This window comes from Oncorhynchus mykiss, chromosome 19 (genome assembly GCF_057628025.1).
Source record: "Oncorhynchus mykiss isolate SJ-2025 chromosome 19, ASM5762802v1, whole genome shotgun sequence".
Lineage (NCBI taxonomy): Eukaryota > Metazoa > Chordata > Actinopteri > Salmoniformes > Salmonidae > Oncorhynchus > Oncorhynchus mykiss.
Genome location: NC_143040.1, coordinates 50,169,058 through 50,186,228, shown reverse-complemented (window position 1 = coordinate 50,186,228; position 17,171 = coordinate 50,169,058). Strand labels below are relative to the sequence as shown.

At 43.1% G+C, this 17,171-nt stretch overlaps 1 protein-coding gene across 2 annotated transcripts in view; it reads right to left on the bottom strand.

Moving 5' to 3' along the window:
* Positions 1-17,171, bottom strand: part of LOC110497864 (protein unc-79 homolog) — a 50,218-nt gene that overhangs the window by 17,985 nt on the left and 15,062 nt on the right. For both annotated transcript variants that reach the window (XM_021574305.3, XM_021574301.3), the window contains exons 11-27: positions 17,129-17,157; positions 13,110-13,339; positions 12,766-12,937; positions 12,337-12,567; positions 11,902-12,092; positions 11,520-11,643; positions 10,852-10,995; positions 10,191-10,406; positions 9,696-9,923; positions 9,411-9,561; positions 9,012-9,091; positions 8,709-8,857; positions 8,313-8,470; positions 1,722-1,903; positions 1,277-1,478; positions 901-1,080; positions 321-389 (exon numbers count right to left, since the gene is read on the bottom strand). In XM_021574305.3, coding sequence (XP_021429980.2) covers positions 321-389; positions 901-1,080; positions 1,277-1,478; positions 1,722-1,903; positions 8,313-8,470; positions 8,709-8,857; positions 9,012-9,091; positions 9,411-9,561; positions 9,696-9,923; positions 10,191-10,406; positions 10,852-10,995; positions 11,520-11,643; positions 11,902-12,092; positions 12,337-12,567; positions 12,766-12,937; positions 13,110-13,339; positions 17,129-17,157 — 2,736 coding nt within the window. The remainder of the gene's footprint in view (positions 1-320; positions 390-900; positions 1,081-1,276; positions 1,479-1,721; positions 1,904-8,312; positions 8,471-8,708; positions 8,858-9,011; positions 9,092-9,410; positions 9,562-9,695; positions 9,924-10,190; positions 10,407-10,851; positions 10,996-11,519; positions 11,644-11,901; positions 12,093-12,336; positions 12,568-12,765; positions 12,938-13,109; positions 13,340-17,128; positions 17,158-17,171) is intronic.

Below are 17,171 nucleotides of genomic sequence, written 5' to 3'. Positions count from 1 at the left end.
CATATTCATGGCATATGTCAAACGCAAACAGAAAATGTGAAAAGCTATCAAGATAGCAAGAGTAACCGTTTTCTCCCATTCCAACAGTATAATTAGTTTTTGCCTGAGACTAAAATAGAATGCACAATCTATGAACTCTGGATGAAAAGCAATGAATGTCAGTGAAGAGCAAACATTGTTTTTTCAAGTTTCCTGATGCACATCAACTTTACCAATTGCCATAAGGTATTTATTTCTCCCACTATGATGTGATTATGCTGAAGGGAATGTTGATCTGGTTCAGTTGTAATAAGGTGAGTCAGATTTGGGTTGTTATTTACCTGGCAGGACTTTCTCTATCATATCTCCCAGAGTCGGGGCAGAGTGCTCTTGCCTCGTAAGTCTTAGAGCTAAAAACCATACATGAGAACACAATTTAGGAGAATGTTCTGGGGAAGTAGCAAAGGACACGTCTGAGCTTCCAGACAACCCTATACATCCCAATGTCTCACACCATTCACAAAGTGACCCCAAGACGTATGTGGATCCTAAGACTAGTAATTCTATTAATAATTTAGCTTCCACTTGCTTACATGAAGAATAATGTGAAGCACTCAAGCTTAACAACCACACACAGTCTAAAGCCAACCCCTTCACCCAGAAACTCAGACAGCATCCTGTGCAGAGTCAATGAGGAAATCACAGATAAAACAGAACTCTTACATCCGGCAAGAGAACGAATCACAGAAAACAATTGAATAAAACAAACAGGAACACAGGTACTGTTTGTAGGTGTACTAACAGAACAGAGAGATGAATGGATGAGGAGAGAAACAGTAGGAGCATGGGACAGACAAAAGCTGAGACCCACAGACTAGTAGCCTAACCAACCAATGGACACTCTACCAACTGGACACTTACGTAGACGGTTACACAGAGTCTCTGGGAGGGAGAAGGCCCTCTTGGACTCGGACGGGCCCTTGACGCTGTCACGGAGGGAACGCACACTCTTCTGGCGATTCCTGGCAAAGCGCGCCCGTCTGATTTTCCACATCGCTGCATCACTAAGGTTGGCCACGTTGGTGCGCACAGCTGTGATGGCTGACAGGGAGATGGAAGGAAAGATAAATAACATACATCACTGTGACTGTGCCTCATAACACACATCAACTGGAACAGTTATGTTCTTATTTCACAGGTTTATATTTCCCTACTGTACATGCTTTGTTTGTTGTGTTGAACATGTCATAGCACAACTTCTACTATGGAACAGAGAGAATCCTCCAGCTGGGCGTACTGGTGGGGAAAGGGAACTCCTTGTTGCAGTCCAAGTGGAGCTGGGCCTCCAGGGAGAGCGTCTCGAAGCGGTTGACAAAGAACTCCCAGCTGAGGGCAGGGACCTCCTGCTTCAGGTGGTGCAGCATCAGCAGCTTGCTGAGGATGATGGGCCGGTCCCTCACCACTGTGTCGAACTGGAAGTCCAGGCACAGACACAAGCCCTAAAGGCACACACAGATACAGACACAGACACACACAGATACAGACAGAGACACAAGTGTTAGCACTGCACTTACATGTTTGTGTTATTTGTCAATACGGAATTATTTGCTGACATGATGCGAAGCAATTTATCCTCCGAGACAAAAAAGACTATACACGTGTTCAATTGATATAAGAAAAGTGGTTGTATGGTAGTTGAATAAGAGTATTTATCTTGGCCTAGATAGAGCTCTGTTAGTCACCTGTAGTGCTGGGCTCTTGATGGTGTCCAGCAGCAGCCTGGCGCGTGTGGCCACAGCTGGGTTGACATCCTCCACAGAGGCCAGGAAGCAGCAGAAGGCGTGGGCCAGGGAGTACTTCAGCAGGTGATTTTTCGTCACAGAACCAATGTCTAGGAACCGACAGAGCACTGCTACCTTCTCCACTGGGAGTTACCGTGACAACACAGACAGGGCATAAGACAATATCTCAGCGCCATGACACAGAGGTAGATAGAACACTAAGTAAAGGGTATAATGAGAACAACACGTTCTACAATCTAATCTGAATGTTTTATCTTGTAAACCTTACTTTTGTACATAGATAACAAACAATGCATCAGTAAACGTCGTCTCTACGAATAATGCAATTTTGTTTAAAAAAAAAAACAAATTAAAGGTGTAGATCAGCTTTAATATTGCAGATAGATTGTAGCTTATATCAATGTAATTGTCTGCATCATTTCCAATCCCCCATAAAAATAACACAATTTTGTAGATTCCGGATCTCTATGGCAAGACGCATCATTCGCCCAAGTTTCTCAAAATTGGGCCCGTGATTGTCTGAGATATCACGTGTGATGAAAGAACGTACGGATGGAGATCCACAGTATCCTCCCCGATTTCATTAAGGGGGGCAATAATAAATCAAGCAAATGTCTGGTCTATTCATTATTTTCATTGCAAAGGAGTCTTAAAATAAGCATCACTCTAATGCTGATGGGCAATGTACAGTGTCTGTCACTAGATGACACTGTGGAGAAGGAGGCGAGCCAGCATTATCCTAGCCAGATTGCCTCTTCCTCTCTGCCCACAGGCAAAGTCAAGAGGGATAACAGACTTGGGGCTGCAGTCCAAACACTTAAAAGATACACCCTCATTCACTTACCCTCGCCTTATGCCCTTGGGGGAATCACCGTCGCCATCTTGGAGGACGGTCTAAATTATTAGCCAAGCAAGGGAAGTTTAAGCCCCTCGGCCCTCATTTTTAGTCAGCTTCGCGAGTGTACAATTATGCTCACTCCGGGGCCTGACACTCCCCAAAATTCACTTCGAGACGATTGTACATCCGCTAAGAAAAGTCGGCAAAAACTTAAAAACAACATCAATGGAGGAGTCAACATACAAGTGTAAGTAAAAACGAATGCAAATAACTTAGAAATTGTACTACAAATGCACATGACGGCACAAACACGTCTCGTAAAAAGTAAACATGTTGCTGTTTGATTATCTTTTGGAAATTGTAGAAATAAAACATTTTCCTTCTTCAGAAGTTCCAGCTAGGCAGGCTAGCGTTAGTTAGCTAATTAATTTGATAGCTATCATACAGTAGGCGTATATTAATAATTATATATTTAATATAAGTAGACATGCACTCATAATTAACTGTAGCGCATATAAAGCACCCACAAGCTACTGGCGGCTGAAAACACAATCATCGCGGGATGAACATGTGACGAATTTCTGGCCAAGGGTGGTCCATTAAAAGTAATTCCTTCATCCCTTGCCCTGCAAGTGTACACTCGTCAGACGTCATGATACGTCATCAGAAGTGTCAAACTAATTTGACGGCTGAGGGGATAGGGTGTGTCTTTTCAGTGTTAGGACCGTAGGCCTGGAATCAGGGGCTAGATGTACAGTTGAAGTCGGAAGTTTACAAACACTTAGATTGGAGTCATTAAAACTTGTTTTTCAACCACTCCACAAATTTCTATAGTTTTGGCAAGTTGGTTAGGACATCTACTTTGTGCATGACACAAGTAATTTTACCAATGATTGTTTACAAACAGATTATTTCACTTATAATTCCCTGCATCACAAATCCAGTGGGTCAGAAGTTTACATACACTAAGTTGACTGTGCCTTTAAACAGCTTGGAAAATTCCAGAAAATTATGTCATGGCTTTAGAAGCTTCTGATAGGCTAATTGACATCATTTGAGTCCATTGCAGGTGTACCTGTGGATGTATTTCAAGGCCTACCTTCAAACTCAGTGCCTCTTTGCTTGACATCATGGGAAAATCAAAGGAAATCAGCCAAGACCTCAGAAAAAAATTGTAGACCTCCACAATTCTGGTTCATCCTTGGGAGCAATTTCCAAACTCCTGAAGGTACCACGTTCATCTGTACAAACTATAGTACGCAAGTATAAACACCATGGGACCACACAGCCGTCATACCGCTCAGGAAGGAGACGCGTTCTGTCTCCTAGAGATGAATGTACTTTGGTGCGAGAAGTGCAAATCAATCCCAGAACAACAGCAAAGGACCTTGTGAAGATGCTGGAGGAAGCAGGTACAAAAGTATCTATATCCACAGTAAAACAAGTCCTATATCGACATGACCTGAAAGGCCGCTCAGCAAAGAAGAAGCCACTGCTCCAAAAACGACATAAAAAACAGACTACGGTTTGCAACTGCACATGGGGACAAAGATCGTACTTTTTGGAGAAATGTCCTCTGGTCCTCTGGAGGCTTGCAAGCTGAAGAACACCATCATCCCAACCGTGAAGCACGGGGGTGGCAGCATCATGTTGTGGGGGTGCTTTGTTGCAGGAGGGACTGGCGCACTTCACAAAATAGATGGCATCATGATTACGGAAAATTACGTGGATATATTGAAGCAACATCTCAAGACATCAGTCAGGAAGTTAAAGCTTGGTGGCAAATTGGTCTTCCAAATGGACAATGACCCCAAGCATACTTCCAAAGTTGTGGCAAAATGGCTTAAGGACAACAAAGTCAAGGTATTGGAGTGGCCATCACAATGCCCTGACCTCAATCTTATAGAAAATGTGTGGGCAGAACTGAAAAAGCATGTGCGAGCAAGGAGGCCTACAAACCTGACTCGGTTACACCAGCTCTGTCAGGAGGAATGGGACAAAATAATTCCCCAAAATTATTGTGGGAAGCTTGTGGAAGACTACCCTAAACGTTTGACCCAAGTTAAACAATTTAAAGGCAATGCTACCAAATACTAATTGAGTGCCTGTAAACTTCTGACCCACTGGGAATGTGATGAAATAAATAAAAGCTGAAATAAATCATTCTCTACTATTATTCTGACATTTCACATTCTTAAAATAAAGTGGTGATCCTAACTGACCTAAAACAGAGATTTTTTTACTCTGATTAAATGTCCGGAATTGTGAAACACTGAGTTTAAATGTATTTCGCTAAGGTGTATATCATAGTAAATATATATCTGGGACACTTCACAATTAGTATGTTATGTAATTCAGTTATGGATGTCCATTATACATTTTGTATGATATGTTCCGAATTACAAGTTCTATGATATTTACAAAACGCATGATACAGTATGTTACAAATTCCAATTTATTGTGGCTAACGTTAGCTAGGCTTGGGATTAGGGTTAGGAGATAAGGTTAAGGTTATGAGTTAGATTAAAGGGTTTTAAGGTTGGGGTTACGGTTTTAGGAGAAGGGTTAGCTAACATGCTAAGTGGTTGCAAAATAACTAAAAAGTAGTAAATAGTTGCAGAGTTGCTACTTAGCTAAAGTTGTCTGTGATGAGATTTGAATGTGAACCTTTGGGTTACTATATGTTTGTGTTATACGCCCACACACTGGAAATTGGTTAACCCCAAAATGTAATGGCTTATTTGCTACGTGTGGCTTATTTTATGGAATAGAAGCTTCATAATGATTAGGTTGTTACAAGTGTAGGACATATAGGACTCGGGACATCCCGACAACTGGGAGAAAACAATACATTATATCGGCATTGTGCCTGGTTTCCACTAGATACCACAGCCACAAAGTCATAAACCCCACCTATTTCTACAATTTATTTGATTAAAATGGGATTTTAAACTTTAACCACACTGCAAACCTTATGTCTAACCATAACCTTAAATTAGGACCAAAAAGCAAATGCTTGTTTTCATGAAATCTTACGATATAGCCCATTTTTCCATAGTGGCTGTGGTAACTAGTGGAAACCATGTGCCTGTTGTTCACACGCGTATCGGCCATCTCATTGACTAGAATGGTCCCACCTGATCCTGCCTCCTCCTGACTGCCTTCCATTTTTGATGACATTTCTTTTCATTGTTAAAGTCGCCACTAGAGTACCTAGTCAATATAATGGATAATCTATGATGTGGGTCATGGTACTGCTTTGGCACCCAACTGGTGTCTTTTTGTTGTTGTTGATTTGCACAGAAAAGTAAATTGCCATACGTTTCAGTACAGATAATATGGGGCCAAAATTAGATCATTAGAATTCATGATCATCATTATCCTATAATGATCTGTACTCATGACACATCATTTCCCTTAGCAATTGTTCTTGTTATTTTTCAATGTTCCTTTGCTTATGTAATCAATATCTACTTCTAATGATGTTTATGGTCAGAGTATGTTCAATTAAATGTGAATGTAGCATACTGATATTATTATATTATATACTAATTTGTGCTCTGCGGTGCTCTGTGACAATGCCACAATAAAACATTTGGATCTAACTTAAAATATATACAGTACCAGTCAAAAGTTTGGACACACCTACTCATTCAAGAGTTTATCTTTATTTATACTATTTTCTACATTGTAGAATAATAGTGAAGACATCAAAACTATGAAATAACACATATGTAGTAACAAAAAAAGTGTTTCTTTGCCTTGCACACTCTTGGCATTCTCTCAACCAGCGAAACGTAACAGTCTTGAAGCAGTTCCCACATATGCTGAGCACTTGTTGGATGCTTTTCCTTCACTCTGCGGTCCAACTCATCCTAAACCCTCAATTGGGTTGAGGTTGGGTGATTGCGGAGGCCAGGTCATCTGATGCAGAACTCCATCACTCTCCTTCTTGGTCAAATTGCCCTTACACAGCCTAGATGTGTATTTGGGGTCATTGTCCTGTTGAGAACAAATGATAGTCCCACTAAGCACAACTAGATGGGTTGGGGTATCGCTGTAGAATGCTGTGGTAACAATGCTGGTTAAGTGTGCATTGAATTCTAAATAAATCATGGATAGTGTCACCAGCAAAACACCCCCCCACCATCACAGCTCCTCCTCCATGCTTCATAGTGGTAACCACACATGTGGAGATCATCCATTCACCTACTCTGCGTCTCACAAAGACACGGCGGTTGGAACCGAAATACTCAAATTTGGACTCATCAGACCAGAGGACAGATTTCCACCGGTCTAATGTCCATTGCTTGTGTTTCTTGGCCCAAGCAAATCTCTTCATCTTATTGGTGTCCGTTAGTAGTGGTTTCTTTGCAGCAATTCGAACCCGAAGGCCGCAGTCTCTTCTGAACAGTTGATGTTGAGATGTGTCTGTTACTTGAACTATGTGAAGCATTTATTTAGGCTGCAATCTGAGGTGCAGCTAACTCTAATGAACTAATGATCTGCAGCAGAGGTAACTCATTGTCTTCCTTTCCTGTGGCGTTCCTCATGAGAGCCAGCTTCATCATAGCTCTTGATGGTTTTTGCGACTGCACTTGAAGAAACTTTCAAAGTTCTTGACATTTTCTGGATTGACTGACCTTCATGTCTTAAAGTAATGATGGACTGTTGTTTCTCTTTGCTTATTTGAGCTGTTATTGCTATAATATGGACTTGGTCTTTTACCAAATAGGGCTATCTTCTGTATACCACCCATACCTTGTCACAACACAACTGATGTGTCTCAAATGCATTAAGAAGGAAAGAAATTCCACAAAATAACTTTTAACAAGGCACACCTGTTAATTGAAATGTGACTACCATGTGACTACCTCATTAAGCTGGTTGAGAGAATGCCAAGAGTGTGCAAAGCTGTCATCAAGGCAAAGGGTGGCTACTTTTAAAAATCTCAAATACATTTTTATATATATATATATATATATATATATATATATATATATATATATATATATATATACATTTTTTTTTTTTACCCCCTTTTCTCCCCAATTTCATGGTATCCAATTGTTTAGTAGCTACTATCTTGTCTCATCGCTACAACTCCCGTACGGGCTCGGGAGAGACTAAGGTTGAAAGTAATGCGTCCTCCAATACACAACCCAACCAAGCCGCACTGCTTCTTAACACAGCGCGCATCCAACCCGGAAGCCAGCCGCACCAAAGTGTCGGAGGAAACACCGTGCACCTTGCAACCTTGGTTAGCGCGCACAGCACCCGGCCCGCCACAGGAGTCGCTGGTGCACGATGAGACAAGGATATCCCTACTGGCCAACCCCTCCCTAACCCGGATGACGCTAGGCCAATTGTGCGTCGCCCCACGGACCTGGTTACGACAGAGCCTGGGCGCGAACCCAGAGTCTCTGGTGGCACAGCTGGTGCTGCAGTACAGCGCCCTTAACCCCTGCGCGATCCGGGAGGCCTTCAAATCAAATGTAACAATTTTTTGGTTACTTCCATATGTGTTATTTCATAGTTTTGATGTCTTCACTATTATTCTACAATGTAGAAAATAGTAAAAATAAAGAAAACCCCTTGAATGAGCAGCTGTGTCCAAACTTTTGACTGGTACTGTACGTAAACACACACACACACACACACACACACACACAGAAGCCTCCTATATCATTCACCTGCTTCAAAGCGTATCTTCCAGTCCTTGCTGTTGAAATTGCTGTCCACCAGGTTCCAGAAGATGTCTGCTCCATGGGAGAGGGAGAGGGCATGCAGGAGCTGGGGCACGGCCAGGGAGGCCAGCTGGCAGAACTCGGACTTCAGCATGGTCCACAGTCTAGAACATACAGGTATCACATTAGACGCACACACATCTGGCTGCTCTTCACATGTTTGATGATCCAGTACAACTTTCATTAAGATTATGATCGACAATTTCAGTTGCTACATGTAGCTACATCTCATGGCTCAAGTCATGTTTAAAGAAAGTACTCGCAAAGATATCTATAGAAAACCAACAAGCTATGTCTGAAACTGCAGGAGGGGCCCCATGCGGTGATGGTGACTGTGATGACCTGGGAATGAGCATCTTTTCCTGGATGTAGGCCAGGAACTGGGGGTGGTCCTTACGGGCCAGGTACAGACACTCTCCGTGGAGACACAGGATCTTCAGACAGTTCAGCATGTTGAACAGGATATTAGGCTCCTCAAACTTGGACATTTCCTACATTGATGAACAGAAGGTAGAGTTCATTTCCTCACTCAATCTTTTCTAATGAGGGGATTATTTTCTTTGATTACGCATCTATTATTTAGACAGTTTATATCTGTACATTACAAGATACTTTAACACTAGATACAGGTGGACTAGCAGGTACCTGCAGAATGGTGTATATTAGCTTGAGAGACACAGGGAGCTGCTGGTAGGAAAACGTCTTGTCGGGATTATTCTTCATTGCTGTAGAACAGAAAGCTTTGATATAAAACAAAGCCTAACACTGCCTAGCAAAGGAGAAACTATGCAGTGTTTCCTTTTCATGTTGCACACTGCCTCTGAACTGTTACAGAGAACTGTTCATTCATATTTTTCACATTCGTTGGCTTCAGGTCAAACGATACATTTGGGATTACATTTTTATAACAATGAGGTGTTTACACCGACACAACTGAGCATTGCTCTGCTTGTGTTTCGTCAGATCTATATCAATGCATTGAGACATTCTGTGCTCATTTTTAAACCCTTCCAACCCAAGCCTTAGGTCACCATGGATACATACATGGGTTGTCAGGAGAGTCACTTTGATAGGTAGGGTTGTCAGTGTGTGTGCTGGTAGGGTGGTCCCCTTCCTCTGTCCCTCCCTTTGTCCCTTTTTCAGGTCCAAACACTTGAGGCAACAGCAATGTGTCCTCCAAGCCATCCGTTGGCTCCTATAGGGAAGACACAATCATGTCTATTGACAACCAAATGCAGTAAGAATTACCAACCACTGAAAAACAATTGGGACGCTTCAGGACATCCTTCATGTTGTTTTTACAGGAGTGTGTGTGCATGTGTGTCTCACCACCAGATGTATCTCCTCCCTGGGGGTGAGTCTCTCCAGGAGCTCACAGCCCAGCTGGTAGCATAAGATGCTAGACTGGCACAGGCTGCACTCCAGGGCCTTCTCATCCTTCTGACAGGTGTGGGAGCCCCCCCACGGGGCCTGGAAGACGTTGTTGATGATGCCCACGATGTCTTTCCCCAGGCTGCTTTCCAGAACCATAATCACGCCGTCATCCTGGAGCTCCATCTGGACAAGGAACCAACACAACAGGTTGAACAGGAGAACCCAATAGAAAGTGGGACGGAATTCAACTTGGTGGCTGTGACATATTCAATGAGGCATTGTAAAATGCAGCAAACAGTACTGTATAACTGAACCCATGTCTGGAATGTGCCTTCCGAGCTTCAAAATAATATATTATTATACAGCACACACTTCCTTGCTCACATGCAAACAAACACACCCATTCAGCACACAAACAAAAGGCACATTCATGCTCAAAGATTTGGCCACCTGTTTGAGGATGAGGTCAAACATGAGGATGAAGCAGCTCAGGTTCATGTCATCATCGTCACAGTCCAGGTCCAGGGCACAGTGTCCTGTAGCATGGCCTAGGTTCTTAAAGGGACTGCAGTGCAGGGGGCTCCGGAATGGGCTCCGGAACGGACTGGGGAATGGGCTCAGGGTGTTGTGCTGCCCAAGACGGCCTGGTTCTGAAACCACGCTTTCCTAGGAACATCACGCACCCACACACACACACAAACGTGTAATTGTTTCATATTTGTACTATCCTTAGAATTACCCTCCCAAGTTATCAAGGTGTGTTCAGGTGTAGAAATATACTGCAAATATACTGTCGATAGATGAGCCGAAGGCTTTAACTTTCAATGATAAATCTGAACGATGGTAAAACTCAATTAAGCCCCTTAAACAGGACTATATTTAGACTTCAGCAGTTACCATGACAACGCACGGGCTGTGGATGGTTGACAATAGAGGGTAGCTAGATAACAAGAATTTTCCTATTGTGGATGTAAACTGTATCTGTCCTGAGCTCATTTGTTCTTCTGTTACTGTTCATTGATAGAAAGGAAATATATGAGCGATAAGAGCTTTTTTCTTTGGCATTGAGGTTGTTTTGCATGGGAGTTGATGACATAGTATGACATCTCACCCTCCGAGCCTCAGTATTTTCCCCAGTTAGATTTGAGACGTGAGCCTTCCTCTGATTGGCCAGTTCCTTCACAGAGTTCACCCCATCAGAGAACATCCCGACCAACAGCTGCAGAGGCACTACAATGTCCAGCTCTGACAACACCTGGGTCCATCCAGACACATACAAACAAACACACCAACAGATATACACACACACACACACAAAGATGCAGACCAAACTCATACGCACCCACAAGACACATTAATGACAAAAACAGGTTTACACACGCACATATGAAACACACAAACAAACAAATGTTAAGAGAGGCAAAAGACAAGACACTAGAATGTAGTACACATACTCCTGTAGTGCTGCTTTGAGTGTGACCTATATAGTCAGATTGAATTACTTTGGTGTCTGTAATCACAGTCATGACAGAAAACGTGAAAATCCATCCACGTATAAATAGGACAGCAGGCTGTGAGTGCATATGGAATCAAAAGCAAAATCCCTCCTCTCTCCCCCTCAGAACTCTGGTCTCATGCTAGCCGTGTGACCCAGTTCGATATTCAGTAAAGCCCCTGCCCAGGCACTCACACATCATGACAACCTGTCCATTTCACACATGAAATTAACCACTCAATATGAAATGGACACTCGTAAAAAGCCACAGGCCTTATACTCACATGCAGCCAGAGCAGAGCCTGCTCCTGCACAGAGGCTGGGTAGCCTGAGAACCTGCAGCTAATGAACCCAAACATCTCCTCCATGGAGAAGGGCAGAGGGCACAGCTCAATGTCAAACATCTTGCTGCAGGGAGAACAGAGGGGAGAGGTGGGGAAATGCTTTTAGAGCTGAGGCTTAGTATTACGTCTCTCTCAGGTGTAACAATGGAAACTAAGCAAGTCTGTTTTCACTGTCTACCCATGACTGTGTTTCACATAGCATTCAAACTTTCTCATGAGAGAGAAAATGATTTCTGCGTCAACAGTAACCATAGGAACCCATTGACGTAGAGGAGGTAGTACAGTGAACTGGGCGACTTGGAGGAAGTTCAATATACAGTACCTGAGCACCTCTCTGAACTCCTTGAGCTGCTGGTCAGGCACCTCAGTGCGGATGGCCTCCAGCCATTCTGGCATGAAGCACTCCCACAGCGGCTGGCTGATCACGTTGTAGGGGATCAGGCTCAGGATCCTGTTCAGCCCCTCTTTCAGCTGGGTCACCGTGTTGCAAGACTTATCCCAGTAACCCCCCACCTGGGGATATGGGTGCATAGACACATACACAGGTCAGGTATAACCATGGAGGGTATTCACCAAGGAACACAACCAACACTTGCTGTCCCTACAATGTGCATTGCCTCTAGAAAAACAGTCCTAACCTCATACTACCCTACACCCACCATTACACCCTACAACCCCTCACGATCACCCCCTGCAGCTCAACCACCTTGACCCTCCAACACCTCTCTTCCTCCACCATTCCCCCGCTCCTCCTCACTCTGGCAAACTCCACAGGCTTGGGCAGCAGGCACATCACCATGACATCGAACCGCACGTCACACACGGTCTTCAGCCACTTGGTGACAAACTGTGGCTTGAGCTTCTCCACCAGGGAGCCCACCTCATCGTCCATCATGTAGGCTGTGGAGTGGAACCACTGGAACACCATGCTCACCAGCCGCGCCAGGCTCTCTGTGGGCGTGTTCTCACTGGGGGTGCACAGGCTCACCTACAGGGATGGGGGAAAGGATGTAGGGTATCATGGTCAATCAGGGGCTTCCAAGATTGGAGAGAGATACGGTTAAAGCATATAATGTTGCACTATGAAGAGAGTACAGCCCGGGCTGGTAATAAGAGCCCAGACAGGTGTGTCAACATCCTAATCTCACTACTGCGATAGTGAGTGATAGACCAGCGAGCCACGCACCAGGAACCAGATGCCAAACTGACTGAGGAGCCTCTGGTCGTGCTGGTCGTCCTCTTTGTTATCGAAGTCGATGTTGTCAAGGGAGTGGTGAGAGGCAGAGAGGCCCATCTGACGACGCCTGTTCAGCTCAAACTCACGCAGCTCTGCGTGGATCTCTGCCTCCTTCAGTAGGCTGATGTTGATAGATGGATGGAGAGAGGGGGAATCAAGAATGAGACAGACAGAAAGACAGAGGAAGATAGATAGATAGATAGATAGATAGTGATAGAGAGGTAGATAACTGGTTGAATTCAGTGCAATTGTGAAGCATACGGTTGTTTGCCTGTGTTGTCTGTGATGTTCACCTGATAACAGCCTCCACAGTGCACACCAACTCCTCTGCCCCACACTCGCGGGTGTTGATGGGAGGGGGAGAGGTTTGGTAGAGATGGGTCTCCGCCGCAGCCCCCGTCTCGCTGCTGTGGTGGTTGACATGGCAACGCTTGCAGTAGCGGACGGGCCGGTTGCCATGGCGCCCACAGCAGCCAGCTGAGAAGCAGGTGACAACCGCCCTCCTGACATGAGAGCTACAGTTCTACAAGACAGAGAGGGGACAATGAGAGGACAACTCCTCGTATCATTTTAATATAAAAATTTGAATTATTTTGGTTACAGAAATCTAAACTGTTTGCACCATTTAAAGGGAAATGGGAAAAGGGAAAAGGGAAATTTCTAACATTTTCAACTTCTCAACATCTCCAGCTCCACTGCAACATCAACATATAAGAAAATTGCATGTTTTTATGTTTTGTAGTAAAAAAGACAGAGGAAGATAAGTGTTTCCAATGACATCATCAACCAATTAGTAGACAATTAGTAGGAAAAACCTTCTCATAATTGGTTAAAATCACACAATGCACACTGATGATGTCATTGGAAACACTTACACTGAATATACCACCTTTGCCCACAGAACAGCCTCAATGCTTTGTGGCATGAACTCTACAAGGTGTCGAAAGCTTTCCACAGAAAGCTGCTGGCCCATGTTGATTCTAATGCTTCCCACAGTTGTGTCAAGTTGGCTAGATGTCCCTTGGGTGGTGGACCATTCTTGATACACACATGGGAAACTGTTGAGTGTGATAAACCCAGCAGTGTTGCAGTTCTTGACACAAACCGGTGCGCCTGGCACCTACTACCATACCCTGTTCAACAGCACATTCACCCTCTGAATGGCACATGTACAAAATCCATGTAAATTGTCTCAAGGCTTAAAAATCATTCTTTAACCTGTCTCCTCCCCTTCCCTTACACTGACTGAAGTGGATTTAACAAGAGACATCAATAAGGGATAATAGCTTTCACCTGAATTCACCTGGTCAGTCTTTGTCATGGAAAGAGCAGGTGGTCTTAATGTTTTGTATACTCAGTGTATATGTTTTACTACAAAACATAGAAACGCACCATTTTCACATATGTTGATGTTGGGGTGGTGCTGGAGATCAATAATAAGTTGGTTGAACAATTGTGAAATGTCCCTTTAAGTGAAATAAGATAAAATGCTCTTATGCCTCAATAAATGCACTGATGTTTAGACATCCCAAATGAAATGAACGTTCTTTCACTTTTGAGTATATTTGTGTGTGTGTATACTAATGTGTACGCTGCCATGGGACAGATAGCAACATTCTTAGATAGGTACTGCACATGTCCCTATGGTGTCTCATTTCTCAACAAAAAAATGGTGGCAATTGTGGACTGGCTTAATCTGATCAGCCGCTAAAAGCTTTGGCCATTACAGAGATGCATTACCACCTATCAAATTAACAGATCTTCCCCTTCTCTGTTTTCTTCCTCTCTTCCTCCCTCCCCCTCTCTCTGTTCTTCGCAAAAACATAAAACGGACAATTCTTTCTTTCAACGAAAAACCACAGCTGCACGCAATCCATAACTTATTGTTACATTGTGCTGAAAACTTGGTTAATGGACTATACTCTCTACACAGTATATGAGTGTTTAATACTGTAACTACAGAACACTGTGAAGGCAACCCCTTGTCTAGCTGTAACTAGCAATCACCTCTCAGAACAACAATATGCTGGTAATGAGAGAGCTGGCGTGGGTCCAGGTAAGAGTTTAAAGAGCTTTCTGCCGTGGGACAAAGCCTATTGAAAAGGCTGTGTTAGGATTGAAACTGCTGCTGGATGAACTGGGATGGAGGACAGTTGTTGGCCGGCTGCTCAGCTTGATACACTACCTGAGCATTGTGAATTGTGTGTCAGTCTCCGTGGGAAACAAGGGGGAACTTTTATGCCCTTGGGACTGTGCTCCGGAACAAACATCATGCCCTGCCAGTTCCATTAAGACTGGGCCATCCATCGGACAAGTAATGAAGGGAGTGTTCCACTTTAGGTCTCTGTAGCCTGTAGCAGGCTAGTATAGTGTCTCTTTCTACAGCACTTGAATGACACAAGTGGTTACCTCTCTCCTCAAATCAAATCAAGCACTTTTACCAGTCATTGGTAAATAAACACTGGATGGATGTTGGCATGATGGCATGATATATATATATATACATACAGTACCAGTCAAAAGTTTGGACACACCTACTAATTCAAGGGATTTTTTCTTGATTCTTACTATTTTATTTATTTTATTCTATTTTGTAGAATAATAGTGAAGACATCAAAACTATGAAATAATAATATAATAATATAAAATATTTGATATTTTCGAGTCTTCAAAGTAATCACCCTTTTCCTTGATGACAACTTTTGGCATTCTCTCAACCAGCTTAATGAGGAATGCTTTTCCAACAGTCTTGAAGGAGTTCCCACATATGCTGAGCACTTGCTGGCTCCTTTTCCTTCACTTTTTGCTCCAACTCATCCCAAACCATCCCAATTTGGTTGAGGTCAGGTGATTGTGGAGGCCACGTCATCTGATGCAGCACTACATCAGTCTCCTTCTTGGTCAAATAGCCCTTACACAGCCTGGAGGTGTGTTTTTGGTCATTGTCCTGTTTAAAAACAAATGATACTTCCACTATGCACAAACCAGATCGGACGGCGTATCGCTGCAGAAGGCTGTGGTAGCCATGCTTGTTAAGTGTGCCTTGAATTCATAATAAATCACCAACAGTATCACCAGCAAAGCACCCCCACACATCACACCTCCTCCGCCATACTTCATGGTGGGAACCACACAGGCGGGGATCATCCGTTCACCTAATCTGCGTCTCACTAAAACACGGCGGTTGGAACCAAAATTCTCAAATTTGGACTCATCAGACCAAAGGACAGATTTACACCGGTCTAATTTCCATTGCTTGGCCCAAGCAAGCCTCTTATTGGTGTCCTTTGGTAGTGGTTTCTTTGCAGCAATTTGACCACGACGGCCTGATTCACGCAGTCTCCTCTGAACAGTTGATGTTGAGATGTGTCCATTACTTGAACTCTGTGAAGCAATTATTTGTGCTGCAATCTGATGTGCCGTTAACTCTAATGAACGTATCCTCTGCAGCAGAGGTAACTCTGGGTCTTCCTTTCCTGTGGCAATCGTCATGAGAGCTAGTTCCATCATAGCACTTGATGGTTTTTGCGGCTGCACTTGAAGAAATTTTCAAAGTTCTTTACATTTTCCTCATTGACTGACCTTCATGTCTTAAAGTAATGGTGGACTGTAATTTCTCTTTACTTATTTGAGCTGTTCTTGACATAATATGGACTTGGTATTTTACCAATCAGGGCTATCTTCTGTATACCTTCCTACCTTGTCACAACACAACTGATTGTCTCAATTAAGAAGGAAATAAATTCCACAAATTAAGGCACACCTGTTAATTGAAATGCATCCAATACTTTTGTAAATGTGATATTTCAGTTATTCATTTTTAATACATTTGCAAAATTTTTGAAAAACCTGTTTCGACTTTGTCATTATGGGGTATGCATTGATGAGGAATTTTTTTTTAAATAATAAAAAAAAAAAGCTGTAACATAACAAAATGTGGAAAAAGTCAAGAGGTCTGAATACTTTCCCAAGGCCCTAGGCATTAACCAACACATTAACCATGACATAGCAAGGGCGGCACAGCCACTGTCCATGATTAGGTAAGCAAAGCCATCCAAAAATGCAAACAAACTAGCAAACAATTCCAATCCACCACTCTTTATTTTTTTATTTTATTTAACCTTTATTTAACTCTATTTCCCTTGTTGGTCTAATATGTAGAAAAAAAGGGGTACTCATTTTTAGCCATGTATTTTTAGCCATCAAATATACTACTATGAATTCAGCATAAACTGATGAGAGCACAAACAAATACAAATACAAACCCAAGCAAACACAAACACATATGAATGCACCAACATTCAGGCCTTACCTTCTTTTGACAAATAGCAGATATCTCAGCTGTAAAGACGAGG